This window comes from Poromitra crassiceps (assembly GCF_964638095.1).
Source record: "Poromitra crassiceps genome assembly, chromosome: 3".
Classification (NCBI taxonomy): domain Eukaryota; kingdom Metazoa; phylum Chordata; class Actinopteri; order Beryciformes; family Melamphaidae; genus Poromitra; species Poromitra crassiceps.
Genome location: NC_139625.1, coordinates 56,400,786 through 56,422,121, shown reverse-complemented (window position 1 = coordinate 56,422,121; position 21,336 = coordinate 56,400,786). Strand labels below are relative to the sequence as shown.

Below are 21,336 nucleotides of genomic sequence, written 5' to 3'. Positions count from 1 at the left end.
TTGTGTCAGTGGAAAAGAGATGAAAAAAGTTACTAGTTAAATTCAGGATGTTGTTTGGCGTTTCTTTTGTGATTTTACATTGCAGTCAAGCCGCAACCTCAGAGGAAATTGCGGAAGTACCAAAAACTGTAGTTGCTCGAATGGTCACTTGGCTGCAAAAGCAAAAACCCCATAGACCCCTGTGTTAAAATGCCCAACTTTACAGTAGAAATAAACATGTTTACAGCCTGGTACAAAAAAAAAGCTTTTGGTCTCTACTAAATGTGGTTCCACATTTCACTGTTCTAGTTCCAGTTACAGTATGGTTCAAGTGCAGGCCGCAGTGCTAAACTCCATTTCGGTAGGATACAGTTGTTGTTTTTTTAGAACAAAACATGAATTCTAAAACTGTGAATTGTAAACAACAATGCTTTGTGTTAAGAGGACAATGTGGCTGAATCATCCTGTTATTTTCAATTTGACATTTTCTCCAGGTAATTTTCATGCTGTGTTGTTGCTGAATATCGAGGAAACACAGGTGTCGGCGCTGACAGGCTCCTCCCCCTGCCTTTCTGTGTCGGTGCTGACAGGCTCCTGCCCCTGGCCTCACTGTGTCTGCGCTGACAGGCCCCTCCCCCTGGCCTTTCTGTGTCGGCGCTGACAGGCTCCTCCCCCTGGCCTCTGTGTCGGCGCTGACAGGCTCCTGCCCCTGGACTCTCTGTGTCTGCGCTGACAGGCTCCTCCCCCTGGCCTTTCTGTGTCTGCGCTGACAGGCTCCTCCCCCTGGCCTCTCTGTGTCGGTGCTGACAGGCTCCTCCCCCTGGCCTCTGAGTGCAATGGCAGGCATGGGAATGGAAAGGGGGTGGGGAAGCCCTAAACTGAATGGAGAGCTGCTGTGGCTTTTTTTAAGCCAGGGCACCGGTTTTGCACTTCACATCTACAAGCGGCTGTCAGGTGGAGACAGCCGCTTGCTTTGAACTGCTGGATGCCGGCAGAATAAGCAAAGTGAACCCAGATTCACAACACGGAGGTTACGGGGCAGTATGTTCCCCATAGAAGTTGAGCTGTGGACGTCCATGGCAAGCTGCTATTGTGCTAACAGAAAGCCTTGCAAGAGGGGGCACGTTGGCGCAGTGGTAGCGCTGTCGCCTAACAGCAAGAAGGTCCTGGGTTTGATTCATTACATTAGATTACATTACAGACGCTTTTGTCCAAAGCGACTTACAATATCACATTTTGTCAATAGTACAGAAAAAAACTATGCAACACAATCAATGACAGCTAAGACATTTTGATGGACTAGGGTAGCACTTTGTAGAAAGTAGTTTGAGAAGGAATAAGTAACATGTAACATTACTAGAAGGAATAAGTAACATTAGTAGTTTTTTTTTCATGAAAAGATGTTCAAGAAGGGCCCAGGTGTAGCCTGAAAAGGTGAGTTTTTACGTGAGTTTTTATTAGGTAGATTCCCACCTTGGACGCTGTGGGCGCTGAGGGTGTGTCCCCATCCCCATGTCCTCAGTGCCTACTGCCCAGGTGGGCTCGTCAAAAAGGTCTTTCTGTGCGGAGTTTCCATGTTCTCCCCGTGCTCCCCTGGGGTTTCCTTCAGATAGGAACCCCCCGCTAAAAACATGCAAAAAAGTGGGGAAAAGAGTGTGTAAAAAAAAGTCTTGCAAGAATGTTATTTTATAGCTGAGCAGGGCTAACATTTCTCATTTCGAAAGGAATTTGACTTTTTTTTTTACTGCCGTTTTAATTCAAATTTTAGTTTTATTTTGCACCAAAAATAGCACATAACTAACTTCTCAACACTTTATCTGTCATACAGCTCTCTACCTGCTGGATGCAACTTCCATACAGTAGTATGAACTGTAACCCCCTCCTCCTCACATTGCCACCCCACTATTACTATTTGATTATGCTTTGATTTATTTTATTGAAGATGTTTTTTCTCACTCTCAAAATGATTGACTATATGACAGCATAAAGACAGAAAAACACTGAGGGTGTCAGACGTGCATTTTCATACACCCCAGTTAGTTTCAGGTGTAAACGCACGCAACAAGCATCAAGTGGCATGTCAAACCACTTTGATGCATCTGCGCTCCTATTCAAAACTGGTTCGGTTTTGGATGTTAAGTGGAGGACCTGACTATAGGAAGACAAAAGCGTGGATGAGGAAAAGTTCATTGACAAAATCTACGAAATCCCTGTAACATTATAATTGTTCAGAAGTGCAGGACACTACACTGTATAGCAGGCAATAGAACAGAAAATATGATACGATCCATGGCTTGCTATGAAGATCATTTGTTAACTTAGGTTTGGACGCAGGGCCATGCCTCAACCACACCTCTAATCACCTGTGTCAAGCCTACTTGTACCTGGTCAACCCAAAGACGATGGGATTCAAGCAAGATGGCCCAACTTCAACTCACTTCCTGTCATTTTGTCACGTGGGTTTTGCCCATGGATTTCCACGGACACGCCCACTTAGGAGACTTTCGGCAGGTTTGAGTCAATGATTGACCACGCCCATTTAGGAGACTTGCTGCTACCATTTGTTAGAATTGGCAGAGCCTGGGGTGACCCATCTATAGTAATATAATATCTATGGTCAACCCATCCTGCCCTGTACGTTCATCTGTTCTCAACATCCAATACAGGTGAATTTAAACCAGTGGTTCCCAGGCTGGGGGTTGGGCAACACTCCTGAGTTTCGCAGGTTTTAACCCTTTGTCCCGCTGTGCTCCCACTTGGTAATTTCTCCCGTTTGCCTACTGTCTTTCAGAGGCTATAGGCGGTTTTAACTTGACAACAAAAACATTCTAAATTGAACCCCCGCTCACTTCCTGTTGCAGTGTTTGTTATGGACATAAAAGAAAAAAAAACATTCAAGTGCAGGACTGACCATTCCGTGAAAACCGTCTATACAGCTGAGCGACGAAAACAAAAGTAACGATGTCGAGTGAATATTTCTGCAGTTTGCCGAATGCTGAGAAAAAGGAAGTGCTGTGGGGTTGAGCTGTGGTGAAAACCGTCTATAGACTCTAAAAGCCAGAGTGAAGTGCCTGATATCATATGAAACTAGATGATCCATAAGTACTGTACCAACCATGTCATGCTAGCTTGTCGGGAAGGGGGCTAAATAACGCTGCAAAGTTAAGCTCAATCTTGGCTTGGAAAAACAATTTTCAAAGGGGTCCCTTGACCTCTCTCTCACCTCAAGATATCTGAATGAAAATGGGTTTGATGGGTACCCAAAAAGTCTCCCTCTCTCTGTCTGTCTGTCTGTCTCTCTCTTTCGCTCGCTCAGTCGCTCTCCCTCTCTGCTGTTAAAAGTGGTGAGATTTTGCTGCACTGTTCAATGTAAAAAAAAGAACTTGTTAATTTGAAGTTAATTTTACTTTAAATGTGAAAATATATTCAAGAATGTTTGCAAGAAATATGTCAGAAAGCAATCTACTGTGTATACTATCAAATCTTTTGGAAGTTGATCTTAATCATTCTCTTCAGCAAAACAAAGTGAACAACAGAGTTTATATACAGTATCAGTGCAATTCACAACAAAGATGGTAGATGACGGCACATTTTGGGTGGTGGTGGTAAATGTTCCTACAGTATATCATAAAAGGGGGGCTGACAGAAAACGTTTATGAACTACCATTAAATGACATTGTTGTGGCGTGGTCCTTGTGAAGTACATACAGTCTGCTTCTTATGTAATGCTAGCCCGTCAATCACTGCATCCACAGTAGGGGTGTCACAATATATCGTCCCACGAAATTTCGCGATAGTAAAACGTCACGATATGTATCGTTGAGATGAAATCTCATATCGTGAAAAAAAAAAAAAAAAAAAAAAAACATTTTTTTTTTTTTTTTTTTTCCCCCCAAAAGTAGACAAAGAAACGTCTTTGTTTGTTGAAGTTCAATGTGTGGAAAGTAGTTCAGTTGAACAAGTCTCTGAAGAGACACATGAGAAGTTATACAGGAGAGAAACCATTCAATTGAGTTTCTGGCAAAACTGTTTACTTGACAGGAAAAACTGAAGATGCATAAAAAATAGACTAAGAAAAGTCTTGTTGTTTGAGTTTGAAGAAAAACTGAAGATGCATAATGAGAATTTATACTGCTGAGAAACCTTTTAGTTCAAAGTAAATCTAAGTGACGGTGTAACTCATTCTATTTCAAGATAAGCCTTATCTCCAATCTCATGTTTTTTCTAGTTGTTATTGTAATAACAATTTCCCACAACAGCATGTTTTGTATTTGTGCATTTCAAATAAAATACTACTTTTCCAGTCATATATTGTCATTATTCAAGTTTAAAAAAATATTGTTAAAATCGTATCGTATCGTATCGTTATCGTGAACCCAGTATCGTGATACGTATCGTATCGTGAACTGAGTGTATCGTGACACCCCTAATCCACAGTATTTGAACCTTCAAATGTATTTTTAGCTGTTAATGTGAATAAATGTGAACGTCTAAACATGAGGACTGCCTGCTGTTTCCGTGAAATTGACTATACCCTGAATCCAAGCCAAGGTCATTGTTATGAGCCCTTATTGATTTCATCTGGTAAAACTGGCTTGTAGGTGGAGAGGATTTTAAGCCATGACAGAACTGCAAAGCTCTGTTACGGGAAGGACATGCCCTGCGTTTTGCCCTCTCATGCATGCAAAGCTCTGTTACGGGAAGGACGTGCCCCGCGTTTTGCCCTTGCGTGTATGGGCAAATCAATTTTAGACTGGGTCGAGAACAGGTCCAAGTACTGCAGAAGCCCTTGTGGAAACGGTTGCCAGCTACGGTTGAACGATTTTGAAAAAATATCTACGGTAATTGCGATTATTTTAATGGATGAAACAGCTGTCCTCTGCATTCCCTTCCCCCCACCCCCCGATTTTTTGTATCCCATTTTTAGCCCCCATTAGTGCTAATTTTAATTTATTTATCCTGGTTGCTGCTCCACCCTCTGCCGATCTGGGGAGAGCCGAAACTGGCTCCATGCTTCCTCTGAGACATGGGCAGTAGCCAGCCGCTTCTTTTCACCTGACAGGGGAAGCTTCACCAGTAGGACATAGCACGTGGGAGGATCACGCTATTTCAACAAGTTCCCCTCCCTCCGAACAGGCGCCCCCCGAACGACCAGAGAAGGCACCACTTCAGTGACCAGGATATTGCATGTTTTGGTGAGGGGTTCCTATGTGAAGGAAATCCCCAGGGGACACAGGGAGAACATGCAAACTCGCAAACACAGAAAGGCCCTCTGCATTTTACCGTTAGGCACAGGAGTTGAGGTGGGGAATCATTTCTGGCTGAGCAATGCATGCACAGTTTAAACATTTTGCCTAACTTTGGAGCATTATTTCTTTACCCCCCTTTCCGACATGCTACAGTAGGTTGTCATACTTGGTCCCAATCGATTCCTTAGGTCTTCTAGTTTCATAATGGTATAAGGATCATCATCCTAGCTTTAAAAATGAGCCCGATATCAGCCGCGGATGTATGGGGAAAGTTACGCCAAATTCAGTAAAAAAATGTGCGAGTTTAAGGTTGCTCTTTTTATTAGCAAATTATATTATATTATATTATTATATATATTATATTATATTATATTAATACGAAAAAATATCACTGCTTGGTGGACCGTTTGCATGCCGAATTTACTAGAAGACACTGAAAACTTGAACTTAATTGACTTACTTGCACATCCATGCCATCTGTACCCGCATGCAGCCGTGACGTTACAGTAGCCCTGTGTCCCGCTCCAAATCCGTGTGGAAACTTGTTTTGTGTTGGCTAATGCAACTACTGTCTGACTTGTGAGCTAACTTACTACTTGATAAAAAAATAAAAAGAAGAAAGGGAAAATATAATATGCTACTGTAGTGTAAATCTATCTATTTTCCCCTCCCCTCACTTCCGTGAGAGGAGTCTGGCTGCATGGAAACAGGCTGCTGGCATAAGCCCTCCCCTGCTCTACAGTTGCTCTCCCATTGGAGGCGACCATTTCCTTCATTGCCGGCATTTCTGCTCCCTGCTTACAAGCTCTGTCATTGGCTCCAACCATGTCAATCAGAGCGGCTTCCGCTCCCTCCTCCCTGTGTGTCGCTGTAAATAGTCCCCTGCTGCCACAGTGAAAACAACAACGCTAACTAGATAGCAAGCTAAACCTACATGCTAGCTCATTGCTCCACGCTGAAAATGGCAGGTTGGATTGTTAGAAACTATTTTCCAAGGGCACTGCTGCTAAGCGCCACCCATCGCAATTCCAGAATGGTGACCAGCGCTGCCAGACTCCTCTCATGGAAGTGAGGGGAGGCTGGCAAGCGCGACTACGTTGTTTTTGTTTGTTTGTTTGTTTGTTTTATTTTACATTTTAACATTTTAAAACATAATTTCTGACTTGCAGGTATCTAAACCAGTGTGTGTCGGGCAACTCAAACTTCCTCTTCAGTTGATCAAAGGATGCAAAATGACCATCTATGTATAGGTCGTGGATGGAGGACAGACCCTTCTCACTCCAGGCCTGGTAGTTTCTGTCTGAGCAAGGAGCCAAAAAAGAGTGTGGACGGAAACATCTGGCAGACTCAGAACTCTCCTGACTTGATTCAGAATTCTGACAGAGTTTCTTACAATAAAACTCAAACTTCGAAAAGCCCCCTGCCCCTCTAGCTTAGAAAACAGCATGGCTGGCAGAGAGGAGTTGGCAATAGAGCCAGCCTCCATTTTCAGCCACAAGGCTGAAAATGGGAGTTAAATTGCCAGGAATCCCTTGCCGCCAAAACATTAGAGCCCTAACATTGGCAGCGCAATAGTAGTGCCTAAAAACTGGCAAGGCCAGTCCTCCTTCGGACTTGGGTTTTGCAAGTGGACTTTTGAAATTCGGTGGTTTCTTATAATTCCAGATATAGGACATAATTATAGAGTCCAGTTCTTTAAAAAAAAGCAGATGTAAGAAAGATGGGAAGGTTTTGACACAGATAAAGGAACCTGGGGAGTGAAACCATTTTAACTGAGTTTATACGGCCAATCATGGATTCAAGGGAGAATTTTCCAGTTTTCTATGAATTTTTTAAGCCTTGAAACAAAATCATCAAAATTCAACTTAAATATTAGTTTAGGATCTCTGGGTATGGTCAAGCCAAGATAGGTGAGGCGGTCTTTTGCCAGTTTGAATCGGAGATTTTCCAGGAAACTGGGAGTGAAGACATCAGAGAGAGGCATAAAGTCACTCTTTGTCCAGTTAATTGTATTAATCCAGTTAATTGTATTTCCGGACAGCCTACCGAAGGAGGTGATCAATTCTAGAAGAGGGGGGATTGATTTCTCTTGAGTTATGTAGGTATAGAATTACATCGTCAGCGTACAAACTAATACGCGTCTCAATACCTCTGACCTTCAGGCCTGTAATACTTGGGTGACCACATATTTTTAAGGCAAGGGGTTCGAGCGCAACAGCGAAGAGGGCCGGCGAGAGAGGGCAGCCCTGCTGAACCGAGCGAAGTAATGGAAACCTGGTTGAGCTTTACCCAGGATACGAATGAATCACCTAATCCAAATCTGCGCAACGACTCAAACATATAAGGCCACTCAACCTGATCAAAAGCCTTCCGTGCGTCAAGTGACAAAATTGCTGCACCACTGGTCTTACTGTGATCTGCGTATAGGTGTTGAGGAGGCGCCTGACATTAACTCATTGAGTGCCAATGACGACAATCGTCGTCAATTCGTTTAGTAACGTAGAGTGCCAATGACGACGATTGTCGTCAATTGCGTTTTTTGACGGTGGGACGTGGATCAAAGCCTAATATATCTCCTGTAAAATTTTGGGGCATGTTGAATGTGTATAACCTATTTTACCGACCCATTAGGTGGCGACAGTGCTCTCCAGATTAGAGAAAGTTGAGTAAAAACAGCAGAAAAAGCCGTGATGAAACCATTCTCATGAGAATGGTTTGGCTTTTCGCTGTCGCGCTGGGAGCCGGCGCACAACGGTGGGGGGCTCCGAAAATAGACTCTGGGTGCAGCACACTTTGAAACGCGCAGCAGAAAGCCCAGAATCGGACGCAGCTCACAACCGAAACCCCAGAAACGAGCGAGCCCGATCCAGACTCCCCCGACGAGCGGCCGCCATCCAGGCAGCAGAGACTCGCCTGACACACGCAGCACTCAGAGCGAGCAGAGCCACCAGAGACACACCCACGGAGGAGGAGTTTGCAGTAGAGGGGGGTGGGGGTGCTGTTATATTGAAGGAAATTACTGTTCAGATGTTTCAGGTCAGAAAATATTAGCTTCAGAGTCAGTGATTTGCTTGAAATGCTTAATTTCACAAAAGGCTCAATATCTCAGCTTCTAGATGGAAACGCATGTTTTTGCTGTTTTTGACCTATCTTCTCCGGCTGATAACTAAAGAACGGAAAATGATATCAATAAACTTTTTTTTGCTGCTGATACAATAGAGTCTCATTGTTCTTTGTGCGTGTTCGGTGTTTACATAGTAATATCACACAATATTCTGTGGGCCTCGAGAAATCACTGAAAACGCTCTGAAACTCTGGCACTGGGAGCGTCCGTTCTCCAAAAGTGGCTGGCACTCAATGAGTTAAAGAAAGAGAACCTATTTGGGATGAACCCTGTCTGGTCGGGGTGAATGATAGATGACAAATGTTTGTTTAGCCGGGTAGCCAGTGTTTTAGTGTCAAAGTTCTGGAGTGCTATGGGTCTGTAGCTGGCAAGGTCTACTTCCTCTTTCCCCTTTTTTAGAATGAGGGAGATGCTTAGACTACATTGATGTTAACCGCATTTTAGCTGGTTGAAAAGAGGACATCAGACCAACTATTTTCAACTAGAAAACAACGCTGAATCCCGTTGGTGCTCACTGGGTGCAGTAACTCAATTCCTTATTTTACAGTAGGCGCTCTGGGCACTCGGAGTGACATTTCCGATTACTCTACACTAGTATTAACCATTACGGTGACCTCGGAGCTTCTTGCTTGCAGCACAGCAGTAGGCTACTACTGTATATACATGTAGTTCCATATTTATGATATTTTATGATAGTTCTGATATGACATTAAATGTGTTGAAATGTAGTGTTTGTGTATCACATTTCACCTGTCAGTACAAGATGACTTTGGAGAAATGCCTTCACACTAATCAATTTTAGGTGCTTTTGCCGTTTAGAGGAACCTTTTTAGCTCCTACTTCAGGGTAGGTACTTTTCCAGCACAAGAGGAACCTTTATTGGTCCAGACGTAAGTGTACAGTAGCTACGTTGAATGCCCTGAGGCGTCCCCCATTATCTCACTTGCTTTGCTGTGAAGCTACTACAGTAGTAGCAGTTAGCATGCTAACCACCGGCCTCACATCAGCATTCCTATAGTTCCTAATAGTGGTGCGAATGCAAACAGAAAAAAGCCATTGAAAGTCTGTAATTCTCGGGGGAACCTCCCCAGCGGGCAGTTCCTCTCAGGAAGTCCCCAGAACTGTTTGGTCAGAAAGAACTGTCACTCTGACAGAACCTATTTGTCTCTCTTTCAAGCTAGAGCTACCAAATGATAAATATTTTTTCCAAAAATTATGTTTTCATGTCGGCAAATTGTCAAAATAAAGTAACGTAGTGACGCAAGAGGCGGAAATGTTTACCGGGAGTTTTTATTCAGTTACACACTCTAAAATATGATTTCCTAGTAGAAATCACCATCCCATTAAGATTATGTTTTCATCTCAGCAAGTGGTCGAAATAAAGTCACGTCTTGAACCGACGTCCATTGGATCCGTTCACCTCGACCAAGGTGGCGAGCATGTTTTGTGGGATTGTTTGAAGCAGACTAAGCTGCATGGCGACAGAGGCAGCATTTTTTTTTGAGTGCCAGGTTCCCATTCACACTGATCACACATTAGACTGATCAAATCAGACTCCAGGCCTGCTTCCTGACTAACTCAATTTGCTCTCATACGCTTCCCTTTTCACGCTGAGCACACACACACACACACACACACACACACACACACACACACACACAGTCGGATACACAGTTCACACATGCACACAGACACACACACACACACACACACAGATACACACAAACAGAAAAGCAACAGCGAGTGGGGCAGTACCCATTGAGCTCTAATGAAAAGCAGAAAAAGCCGTTACCTTGGCAACTGCCAGCACACATCGTTCAGGAGGACCCAGATTTCCTGTCTGACTGGGATCGTTTTGTTTTGTTTCTCCTTTGATAGCCGCGGCATCCCTAGACACATTATCTCACCACTGGCAAGAATTTATGCTAAATCATCGTGAATTAAACAACAGCCATTTGTGGTGAGAGAAGCTGCCTCGCAGAGCCCAGAAAATCCCCCAGTCATATACGCACTGTAATACCTCTGACTCCCCAAACTCTTTAAAAACACACACAGATAATAATAATTGATCTGATTGATTTCAGCCTGGATTTGAGTCACTCTTTCCTTCATTCTGGCTTCAGTTTTGCCTTCGAATCCGCCCACTCCACCGAGTTGGCTGCTTCTGAAGAAGGAAATGGAGTGGAACGGGTTGACAATTCAGTCTGATATCAGGCTAGATTCAGTCAGCAGCAGTGCACCACTGCCGCAAGATAACCACTGTGAATGAGAGAGAGCATGGGAATTAAAATCGCACTGTGATTTATCGAAATTTCCCTCTAAAATACAGCAAGGCCTCGTTGCCATGGTTAGAATCAACGGGTTTATCATGATAGAACATCCCAAGATAAACATTTGTACCACTGCAACCTGCACAAGGACCATTAGGTGGACTGAAATAGAGACAGATGTGCAGTCAAAGCACTAAAAGCACAGAAGAAATGCTGTTTGAGCCCCATCATTAATAGGTTGTTGGTTGGTGCTGCAGTAAGAGAGCTTTTTTTGAAGGATGAGGCTATTTCCTGGACAGCAGGTTAAATGGTTACTTTGGAGGATGTCTCTCCTCCTACTGTATATACCAGAAACTAGGACTAGGACATTCAGGACTACTGCATTTTAATAGTCACCGACTACTCCAAAAAAATAGTCGACATGTGGACTAGTCATGAGAGATATATAATCGGGAGATATATAATGTTTGTTTCACCCAATAAAAATTACCAATTCTCATCAAAAAGGTCTCAAAAACAGCCAGCCAGTAAAGGGTTAACTAATGTAGGTGCGACCAACCTAGCCTGGTAAACCAGCCGGTCACGTGAACTCACAATTAATTTCGTTCTACCAGACCGTCTGGCCTCAACTCTGAGAGGGCTTTCTGCAGAAACTGCAAAGCGGAGGAGCCAATCAGCGACCCGCCTCGTAGTTGACATTGTAACCGGCCAATCAGGAACGTCGCTAGCAAAACAGTAATGGCCGCCTCCTTGCCTGTCCGCCTCGAGGAGTAATGTCAACGTTTGACTAGTTTAAACAGCCATAAAGTGCAGTTATTGCAGACATAGACTCAATGACAACAATTAAACAAGTACAGGAGTATGCAACAGCGGAAAATATGTTTTTGCTGTTCTCCTGAGTGGATTTGGGTTTGACTGGACCCAAGCTGATTGGCTGAAGGAGTTGTCTGTCAAGGCAAGTACACCTGCCCACTGTAAACACTGGATGAAAGCTTCAGGCCAGACAGGAACGAAGAACGAAATAAAATGTGAGATCACGTGACCGGCTGGTTTACCAGGCCAGGACCAACCTGGGGGTGTGTGAAATCTCAGATTCCTGATTGGCTCTGAGAGGCTGTTTACAAATGAGCTGCTAAACCCCAGCAACTTGTCTGAGCTGGAGATAGCGACTGTTTGACTGCAATAACAACATAGGCGAGAGTCTTTCCCTCTCTAAGTAAATACCTTACATTCGGTTTATTTAACATGATGGCATCATGTAGAAAATGATTGTTCAAAACAAATCTATGTTAAATGTATTTATTTATATTGTTTGTAAAACCACAGATGAACGATTATTCGACTATGATGCACATAAGCCGACTAGTCTGTGAAACCTATCCTAAACCCCAAATTAAAATGTGAAAAAATGGAATTGGATTGGATTTTTTTTTTACAGATTTCATATGGCCCTAATCCTTATCTTATCTTATCTTATCTTATCTTACCTTATCTTACCTTAGCTTATCTTATCTTATCAAAACAGTGCATAGTTAATGAGGGGAGATACAGAACACAGAGAAGTCCCACAGAGGCTGGATTTGAGGGTTTTCTTTTGCAACTGAATTCATAACCTGTTTTAAAGACCCATGAAACATTTTATACAGTTAGAACTAATGATATGGCACCTTTAGATCAGATTGTGTGTATTGTTAAACTTTGCTTTTAGATAGGTGCTAATGGTTTTGTTGTGTCTTGCTGTTGTTTGAGATGTTTCAGGTAGAGAAATGAATCCTAGAAACCTAGATACAGTAATTTAGTAGGATAATTCCCTGCAGTAATGTAACACACTGGGGCTATAGGAGTGGATAGGTCTCACTGCTGTAACTACATGAGCTGTCCAAGGTGCTGATGTGTGTATCGTTGTGTGAGTGTACTCGGTGTTAAATGAGAGGCCTTGCTGCTCACAATCGTGTTCTGTCCTGTCAGTGGTTGATGACCATGACTCCATAGCCTTGCTAACATGTGAAAAACCCACTTACACTACCCTAAGTACCTAGACACTTTCAGTATAGGTGGCCCCCCCGTTCTGCCAATTGAACTACATAGGATCATATTTTCTACTTTGACTCCTTAGACCGCACCACAGTCACACACCTACTATTTATATATTATTTTGTTTTTGTTTGTTTGTTTTGTTTTTTTCTAGTGGAAAAGTTTTTTTTTTTTTTTTTATCTTTTCCTCCATTAGATTTGTTTAGTTTTGCACTAGACTAGGTTTGCACTGCCCAATTACAAGTGAACTAGGGCTCGTAAACAAAAGCCACAAGACTCACAAGTAGCGTGTTCATTGTACAGAGTTTTGGCAGAGTTGCTTGATGTGAAGTGAACGCGTCCTTGAGTTCCAGGCAGGGTCCAAAATTACCTTTTTTGTCCACCGGCCAAATGGCTAGTGAATGTTCAAATTTTACCTGCAACTCTTACCATTACCACAGATTACCATTGTTTTTTTGGCTGGTCATGAGTGAAGCAAATCTACCATTTTACCAGCATCTGGCTAGTGGTTGGTGCTAATTTTGGACGCTGGGTCTAGCGTATATTATATTATATTATATTATATTATATTTTATTTTATTTTATTTTATTTTATTTTATGATATTATCTTATTATATTACATTATTATAGAGTATAATCAGATCCTTTCTCTTCCTCTGTCCTCTCAAGATGGTTGAACATTTAAAAAATAGTTTAAACTTGCATTGAAAATACTCCAGCAAAGTATTTTCAGATACTGAAAATCTCTTCTATTTTTAGTCAGGAGTTATGTGAGTTTTGTTTGGCAGAGAGACAGGTTGTCCATTCTGTCGCCGCTGAGCACCAGAGACTCTACGAGACTCTACAGTCGGTACAGCCAGTGATGTAGTGCTAAAGATCAGTAAACTATGACCGTTTGCCTTTGCACAAGTTCTCCTTACGGTACATCACCCTCCACTGCATATGAACTCTCATACTTCACATCTCATAAATTATGAAATGATCATACTGTATTTGGCTTACAGGTTAGTTTTTGTTAGCTTTATGCCGCAAGGCGAGATTGATCAGCCAGCGCTACGGCTCTGCTCCCGCTAGCCGACTAGCCTTAGCTGAGATCTCGTGAGACTTCCATAATTCATGAAGTGCTAGGTATCCATTTTGGGGGGAAGAAAACAAACATTGTTATGTGATATACTGTACACTGTTCAATGGTTGAAAACTTTACAGATAAATACAGCGGCAGCCTTTATAATGTTATAACTTTGTTGAGAAAGGTTAACTAAGGATAACTAATAACTTAAATAATAGGCATGGGGGCACAGTAGTAGCGCTGTCGCCTCACAGTGACAAAGTCCTGGGTTTGATTTCTGCCGGGGACGCTGTTGGTACTGTCTGGGGGTATGTCTCCCCATCCCCAGGTGGGCTATCTTGTGAAAAGAGCCTTTCTGTGTGGAGTTTGCATGTTCTCCCCATGCTCACCTGGGGTTTCTTATATATAACCCCCACCACAAAGCATGTGTGTGCGACTGTGCGTGTGTACCAGCTGCTGTGCACGTGTGTGCATGCCATGATGGTGTTTGTGACAAATAAAGACGGGGTTTGTCCGTCCGGTTTAACATTCCAATTCCACCCCGATTTACTTTCTTGCCAGCAGCTCTCTCCAACCTTTCAGCCAACCTTTCAGATGGTTGATATCTCATTTAGGAACAACATTCCCTTGGCCTTGGGATTCTCCCTTGGCTGGCCGCTAGATGTTTTGGATGAACAGATTTGAAATGGACTCTTGTACAAATCTACTATTGTCAGAGGGATGCCTGAGACCCTGCAGCGACACACAGCCACGGCAGCCTCGCCCATCCTCGATTGGATCCTTGGAGGGAGCATCCATTTAGCTATATGGTCTAACTCCTCCTCTTCTCTCCTCTTCTCTCCTCTCCCAGATGGCCTACAAGCCCTGGCTGTGTGCTCAGTATTTCCCCACCACCCAGCAGTCCTGTCAGAAGAAGGTACCGTGCCACCAGTACTGCCTGGAGGTACAGCAGAGCTGTCCGTTCATCCTGCCCGATAACGACGACCTGATCCACGGCGGCAGCCCGAGCTTCATCTGCACAGGTCAATATGCGCTCATAAGAGTCAGTTCAGTTCAGTTCACTCCTGTAGGTTTTCTCCCATCATCATGCTTACAACAAACCCTTTCCTTCTAACATTCAAGCCAGCCTTGTAGCCAAGTGCCCACCCTAGTTTAACAACTAAATAGCTTGATTACATTCAGTCCATTGTATTGGGAAATATTAGAATATATACATATATAAGGGATGTGTTAATTCATTCAAAAATCCATATTTCCATTATGTGGCTTGGCTGTATGTTATTCTTCAGGTGTTTTCAAAGGCTTTCTGATGACATCTAGTGGCCCGTTCGAGAAGGGCCGGGTTTAGACAAGGACGTTCTTACAATGCATTCATAAATTGAGTTTGGCTTGCCTCATATTTACTGCGGTATACACAGTAGTAATCACCAAGGACTCAGCTCAGAGGACCAAGCCTCTGGCCACTAGCCAACCAGCACATTCTCTAGAAGAGCTGAGCACCAGGACAGCACAATCTCATCAAAATCATTCTGAAAGATTTTCAGGCAGACTCAACAAAAAGCACTCTATGCTTTGTTTAGCCAAGGACTCTTTTCTCTAGGCCCTTGATCTTGCTGGCCTTCCATTGCGACAACATTTTAGTGGTAAATTAGAGAGTTGACATTTTGTGTGATTCTATTTGTAACTGTGCATTGGCACATGTTGTATCAGGAAGCTGCTTTTTTGGTGCGCCTCTCTTGAAAATAAAGAGAACTAGAATGGCACTCAGAGAGCGCAGGGCTCTGCCAAGGCCAATACTCCTGGTCTGCTACCATATGCAAATTTTGTGAGTCGGATCAGAACCCTAACCCCGACCAACCCACATCCCCCCAGCCACTCCCGCTACCCACCCCTCGAACCCTGACTCTCTGCGACTGTCCTGTCCCTAGCTATGGGCCCCTTTCCCAAGATCTGCGCCCCTTTCCTAACTACACCCACTCCCACCACCCAGATACACCCCCTACCCACCCCTCGAACCCCGACTCTTCGACCTTCCTATCGCTACTGTAGCTACGACCCCTTTTCCCTAGTCCCGTCCCCTCCCTTGACCCGAATCGGATATTGGATCTGTGCCAAAATATAATGGGTTCTTCAGTGGCCCATGCGACACCCTTCCACCAAGTTTCATGGGAATCGGCCCAGTAGTTTTTCCGTAATCCTGATAAACAACAGACAAACAGGACCGAAAACATACCCTCCTTGGTGGAGCGGAGGCAATTAAATCTCAATGAGAACTACGAGGTTAAATTGAGGTCAAATAAAGACTGTAAATCTGTATCTCTTCTCATTCAGCTCAACTGCATTCTCCATCAGCAGTACTTCAGTGGACGGAATGACACTTGTTTTATTAGATTACATTTAAAAACAAGAAAGAGAAAACTAGGTGTTTCACATACTGCTTCATCAGATTGTATCTTTCTGGGGTCTGAGTAGTGTGGCGGTAGAGAGAGGGGGGGAGGGATTAGCTCTTTCTTGTTTTTAAATGTAATGTAATAAAAATAAGCATCATTCCTGTCCTGGTGTGCACTGGAAGACTTTTTTTTACTGTGATTCACCCTGCACCAGCCAGCACCCAGAAGAGAAGCAGTGCTGTGACAGGGCATCCTGTACTTGTGGAAGGTTTAGACTGTGCAGTGTGTACTTTGTATGTACTGTGCAGTGTGTACTTTGTATGTACTGTGCAGTGTGTACTTTGCCTGTGCAGTTCAGTCCAGGGACAGTCCTTTCAAACGCTGGCGAGCAAGAGTTCCCGAGTCAAGTGATGCGTCACTGTACGGCCGTGGACTTTTATTTGAGTTCAGCTGAGGGTCATTGTGTCTGGCCCGTCCCTCCAGATCGCCATTAGAGCTACCGAGAGAAGAAGTCCAGTGAGTTTGCTGCATCTATAGGACTGAAGGCTTGATAAGATAACTATCAGTGTGTTCACAAAGTTCAATACAACCTTTGATTAATCGTCATCAACAGATCTCATCTTCACTTAGCTGAAACTGTCTCCCAAGCTTGGTTCACATCCTTCCTTTACATCCTCCCAACCCTAACATTCCTCCTAAAGAGTGGTTACAAAGAGGATTAGACAGGAGTTTGTTGACTTCAGTGTCGTGCCCCAAACATACACATCATCCCAGTGTGGCGTGGGGCTATTTTAGTCACCCGGATTTAGGGTTAGGATTCAAACCTGCAAAGCAATTTGTCTCTCCCTGCATTAAAGCATAACCCCAGATACTTTCAACCCTATTTTCCCATCATTTTCCATCATACCAATTGATTCTGACCAAAATCTCATCGGTTGCTTTCAGGGCGCAAAATTATCAGCAGCCACCAGCTAAATGCTGGAGAATAAGTGGCTAGTAGATTTTGCTTCATTTGAACATTCGCCAGCCATTTTGCCGGTGGACAAATCAAGTGAATTTTGCAGCCTGATTTGCTTCGCTACATCGCACATCTTCCAAAAATCAACCCCAAAGCATGTCTTTTTCAACAATTGATGCTCACTCTGTAACGAGACGTGTATTTAATTGACAGTATTTCTATGACCTGATAACGTTCTGTTGCGACACAACAAGGCACGTAGACAAGAGAACGCGCTGAGCCGATAAACAAGGAAGAGCTAAAGCAATAGCCAAGATATATCTTTCTTTTCATTGACATCTTTCTATAGTCATGACTCTTTACAGAGGGTGTGTCAATTCAATACGTTGAAAAATACATGCTTTGGGGTTTATTTTGGGTCAGAATCAATCGGTATGATGAAAAACAGGGTCCTGGTTGAAAATGCACTGGTGAACTTGAGTGTCTGAATGCTGAATGTACTGAATACTGTACATGTGATTTCTTTGCTATTTTTGGTATGAAAAATATCAAAAAAATATTGGTATTGGTATCGTCAAAAATACATATTGGTGAAAACCTACGTACAAGTATATATAGTACAAACAGTGGGGACTGTCTCAGCATTTTCAAAGGTACAGGACGGACAAACTCCATCTTTATTTGTCACAATGCACCAAATGTTTGATCATGTATCTTCTGTTTTGGGCAGGGCTGTTGGGAGAGCGTCCGTCAGACAGCGAGGCAGAATGCTGCGACGTCCGATGGGACTCCAAAATGGACAACCCTTCAGGCGGGACCCTAAAAAGGACAGCTCCCCCCTGCCACCCCCAGGGGGCCTCGGTCACCTCCGCCGCTTCCCCCAGACTGTGCAGCGGGCGCCTGAAGATCTGCCTGCTGGCCCTCGTCCTCCTACACACTGTCATCATCATCTCGAACTCCCATAACTCCACGTGGGTGGGCGTGGCCGCCATTTTCTCGCCGGAGGAGAGCACCTCTAATGAGGAGTGAACCTTGGGGATTGAATGGCGGAAAAAAGCTTGTAAAGAATGATGTCTTTCGAGAGGAATCGTTTCCTTATGGCTTTTGCAATGTCATGGCTGCCAGGGACACATCCTGGCAGGGCCTGCTGGGAAATGCCTCTACAATCTGCCACCAATGAACCATCAACCACAGGAAGTGGGAGGGTTTTAACTGGAGCTGAGGGTGCTGGGATTGGACATCGACCGAACCGAGAAGTTTGAGAACCACCCCCTAAAGAACTGACCTCTTGCCACTTGAAACCTGCTCGTTGTTTCTATTCCATCCAAATGTTTTCTAGCATATTGTCCCGCCTCTCTCTCTCTCCTTCCCTCTCTCCCTTCCTCTCTTCCTTCCTCGCTTCTGCCCTTCCCTCCCAAGTTGTTTGTGATGTGTCGGAGCGTGTGTGGACGGCACGTCGGAGGGAACGTTTTCACAAGGAACAAGACATCCTTGGTTTGTGCGCTTTCTCTGGTCCATTACCTTTAAGGTTTTTGCTGCATTTCTTTTTCAGGTGACACAACGTTATGACAAATCAGCGATAATCCACTTCCTCCTCTCTTAGAGTACAGAGGCATCTTACTACCTTGTATGTAATAATAGTTCTCGTTCGACGGCCTCCAGTACCAGGACTAGCCAGAAGTTACCCAACAGTTTCTGAGGTCTTGTTTCACTCTAAACAAAATGTATGTGATTCTTCTATAGTCTAATGTTCAGCTTGTATTTTGTCAGACTCTAGAGACCTTCTCTCAGCCCCTTACAAATGTACACGCTTACACATTTTAGGACCTTAAGTGCTCTGCGACCGGCTTGCTTACTCTTCAAACTCGTTGTGCCATTGAGCAAGTTGGGAGTAAGGAAGTGCAGGTGGAGATGGTGACAGATGACGGTATATGACTATAGGGTTGGTAAACATTTGCAGGAGTTTTGCCTCCGTACTGAACTCACTGAATTAAACTGTCTCGAGTAGAGGGGCCATACGCCAAGCACCTCTACATACAAAATGAAGTCCGGCTAGGCCGTACCACCAGCTTTTAGCAGTACAAGTACAGGTGCACCCACTGTTTGCGCATGTGCGTAATTATGCGTGTGTTTTTTTTGTTTTTTTTGCCCTAAAGGGTTCAGCGAAATTCAGTTTACCTCATGTGGTAGTGCTGATGTTTCGGACAGGCAGCCCCCACTGGAAAGCAGTGTCCTCTCTGTATTGCCAGTGGCTTGTCTTGATGCCATAGCGAGGTATTAGGGTTGTCGTACTCGTACACAGGAAAGCTGAGGGAAATCAAGTGTTTTTGCCGCACCCTGGCTACCTATTGCATGGAGGACATTCGCACGAAGCCAAAACGCCGGTACTTTGAGTGCCTCTGCTGCGTAAGGCCGGTGAGGCAGATACTGGTAGTCCCCGGAGCAATATAGGAAAACAGTGCCACTGACTTTTTGAACGGCTGTTATTGTCCTAGTGTACTTCCTGGGGGTTGCACTACCGCTGGCTTTGGCGTCAGCGTAAAGGACTGTAGTAGCCTTGGTGCAAGTGACCAGCCAACCAATCAATCAACCCACTGATTCCTAAATCACACCTTAGAGTAGTTGATCAACCTCTACCTTTCACAGACGAGCAAAGGGCTGTGTTAGCATCAGCATTAGGAAGAGGAGTTTTCAAGGGCTGATTCATCCGATTTTCTTCTGTTTCGTATGACTGCTGCTACTAGCGCGCATTGACGTGGAATGGGTCACGCAGTGATCGAGAAGAGATTTCACGCCCCTTCTCAGCTAGGAATGCACCGATACGGATATAGGGCAGATACAAGCCTAAAATCGGTATTAGAGAATTTCACCCATGCTAAAATCTGATATCAAGAGCGATGTGTAATAGACCAAAAATCAAACTTAATCAACCTGGATTTTCTGCCATTTACACATAGGGATGGGAGTGGACGATCTGCTCACCTCATGACACAATTTGATATACGATATGGAGTTCACGATTCAATACAACCACAATACGATGCATTGAATTAATGTACAATTGCAACTAATTCTGACTGCAGAATTATGCTTACTTCTGACTGAGCCACAAATCTTTTTAGTCAATCAATCAGATATTTATATAGCGCCAAATCAAATCAAAATTTATCTCAAGGCGCTTTGCAAATAGAGCAGGTAGAAGACCAAGCTCTTTAGTAATGGCATTGGCTTGCTAGAATAAATAACCATTTAAAAGTTTTCATTACAAAGTGCAAATAGTATAATTTGGATGGAGAGCTTATGCAATTGTGATGGCCAAGCTGTCTCAATTGTGATTACTATGGAAGGCAAGTCTGCCGCACGATACGTTTTGTCACATTTTATATCGATACAAATTTAATTTCGATATATCAGCCCATCGGGCCATCCCTATTTTTTACATTTAGGAGGATGCCAGATATTTGTAATAAATTATATCTCAATGATTTTCGTTTTATGACCAACAAACTAATGCTCTAAAATAAGGCTATACTAACCAGTTAAGATAATAGATTGGATGTGTCGGGTAGTATGGGCCGCTCCTTACTGTGCATTTTCACCAAGGCAAAATTCACGGATTCGCGCAACAAGATTGCATACCAAGTTAATGCAAACGTGCGAGTAGACTCGGTTCGCCCAGCGAATGAGGCGATTGATGTGAAATTTAGCTTCGCGAATGACGTTAGCAGCGGTGACAAAGTGGTATCGGTGCATCCCTACCCTCAGTGCCCCCACCCCCACCCACCCTCTCCATTAACAGCTTTACCTTACCTCTCTTCGCCATGACCATCGATCGCTCTCCACATACTGTATAACAACCGAGTGGGATAACATAAGGTAGCCAAGTCTACTCTCGCCCCTGGATTTATTTTCAAGATACTATTTCGTGGACTTTCGTCCTCTCCCGTTTACTCTCTACCCCCCCCCCCCCCCCTTGCTTGATATGCTTGTGATGTGTTGATTTGGGTTTGTTCATTTTCCTCAATGAACTGTGTTAAGGAGAACCAGAAGTACATTCCTTTGAAGACAGCAGCGGATGTATTTGCCATTGTGATAGGAATGCTCATACTTGTATACCGTCCCTTTGGTACCAAGCTGTTCACGATCTGAGTCCTGTGGATCTATGCAGATGACCCCTCCCATCCCCTCCACCACCACAACCCCCCCCCCCCCCCCCATGTCCTTTCTGTTGTAAATATGTCCTGAGGATGTGGGATCTCAAA

The 21,336-nt window shown here is 43.8% G+C and overlaps 1 protein-coding gene across 1 annotated transcript in view; it reads left to right on the top strand.

Moving 5' to 3' along the window:
• LOC310773478 (NALCN channel auxiliary factor 1-like) overlaps positions 1 to 18,103 on the top strand; it is a gene marked incomplete at both ends in the record, with an annotated part of 55,153 nt that extends 37,050 nt beyond the window's left edge. Inside the window, 2 exons of the mRNA XM_083633365.1 lie at positions 14,577 to 14,748; positions 17,805 to 18,103. Coding sequence (XP_083489491.1) covers positions 14,577 to 14,748; positions 17,805 to 18,103 — 471 coding nt within the window. The remainder of the gene's footprint in view (positions 1 to 14,576; positions 14,749 to 17,804) is intronic.
• Positions 18,104 to 21,336: the final 3,233 nt, after the last annotated feature.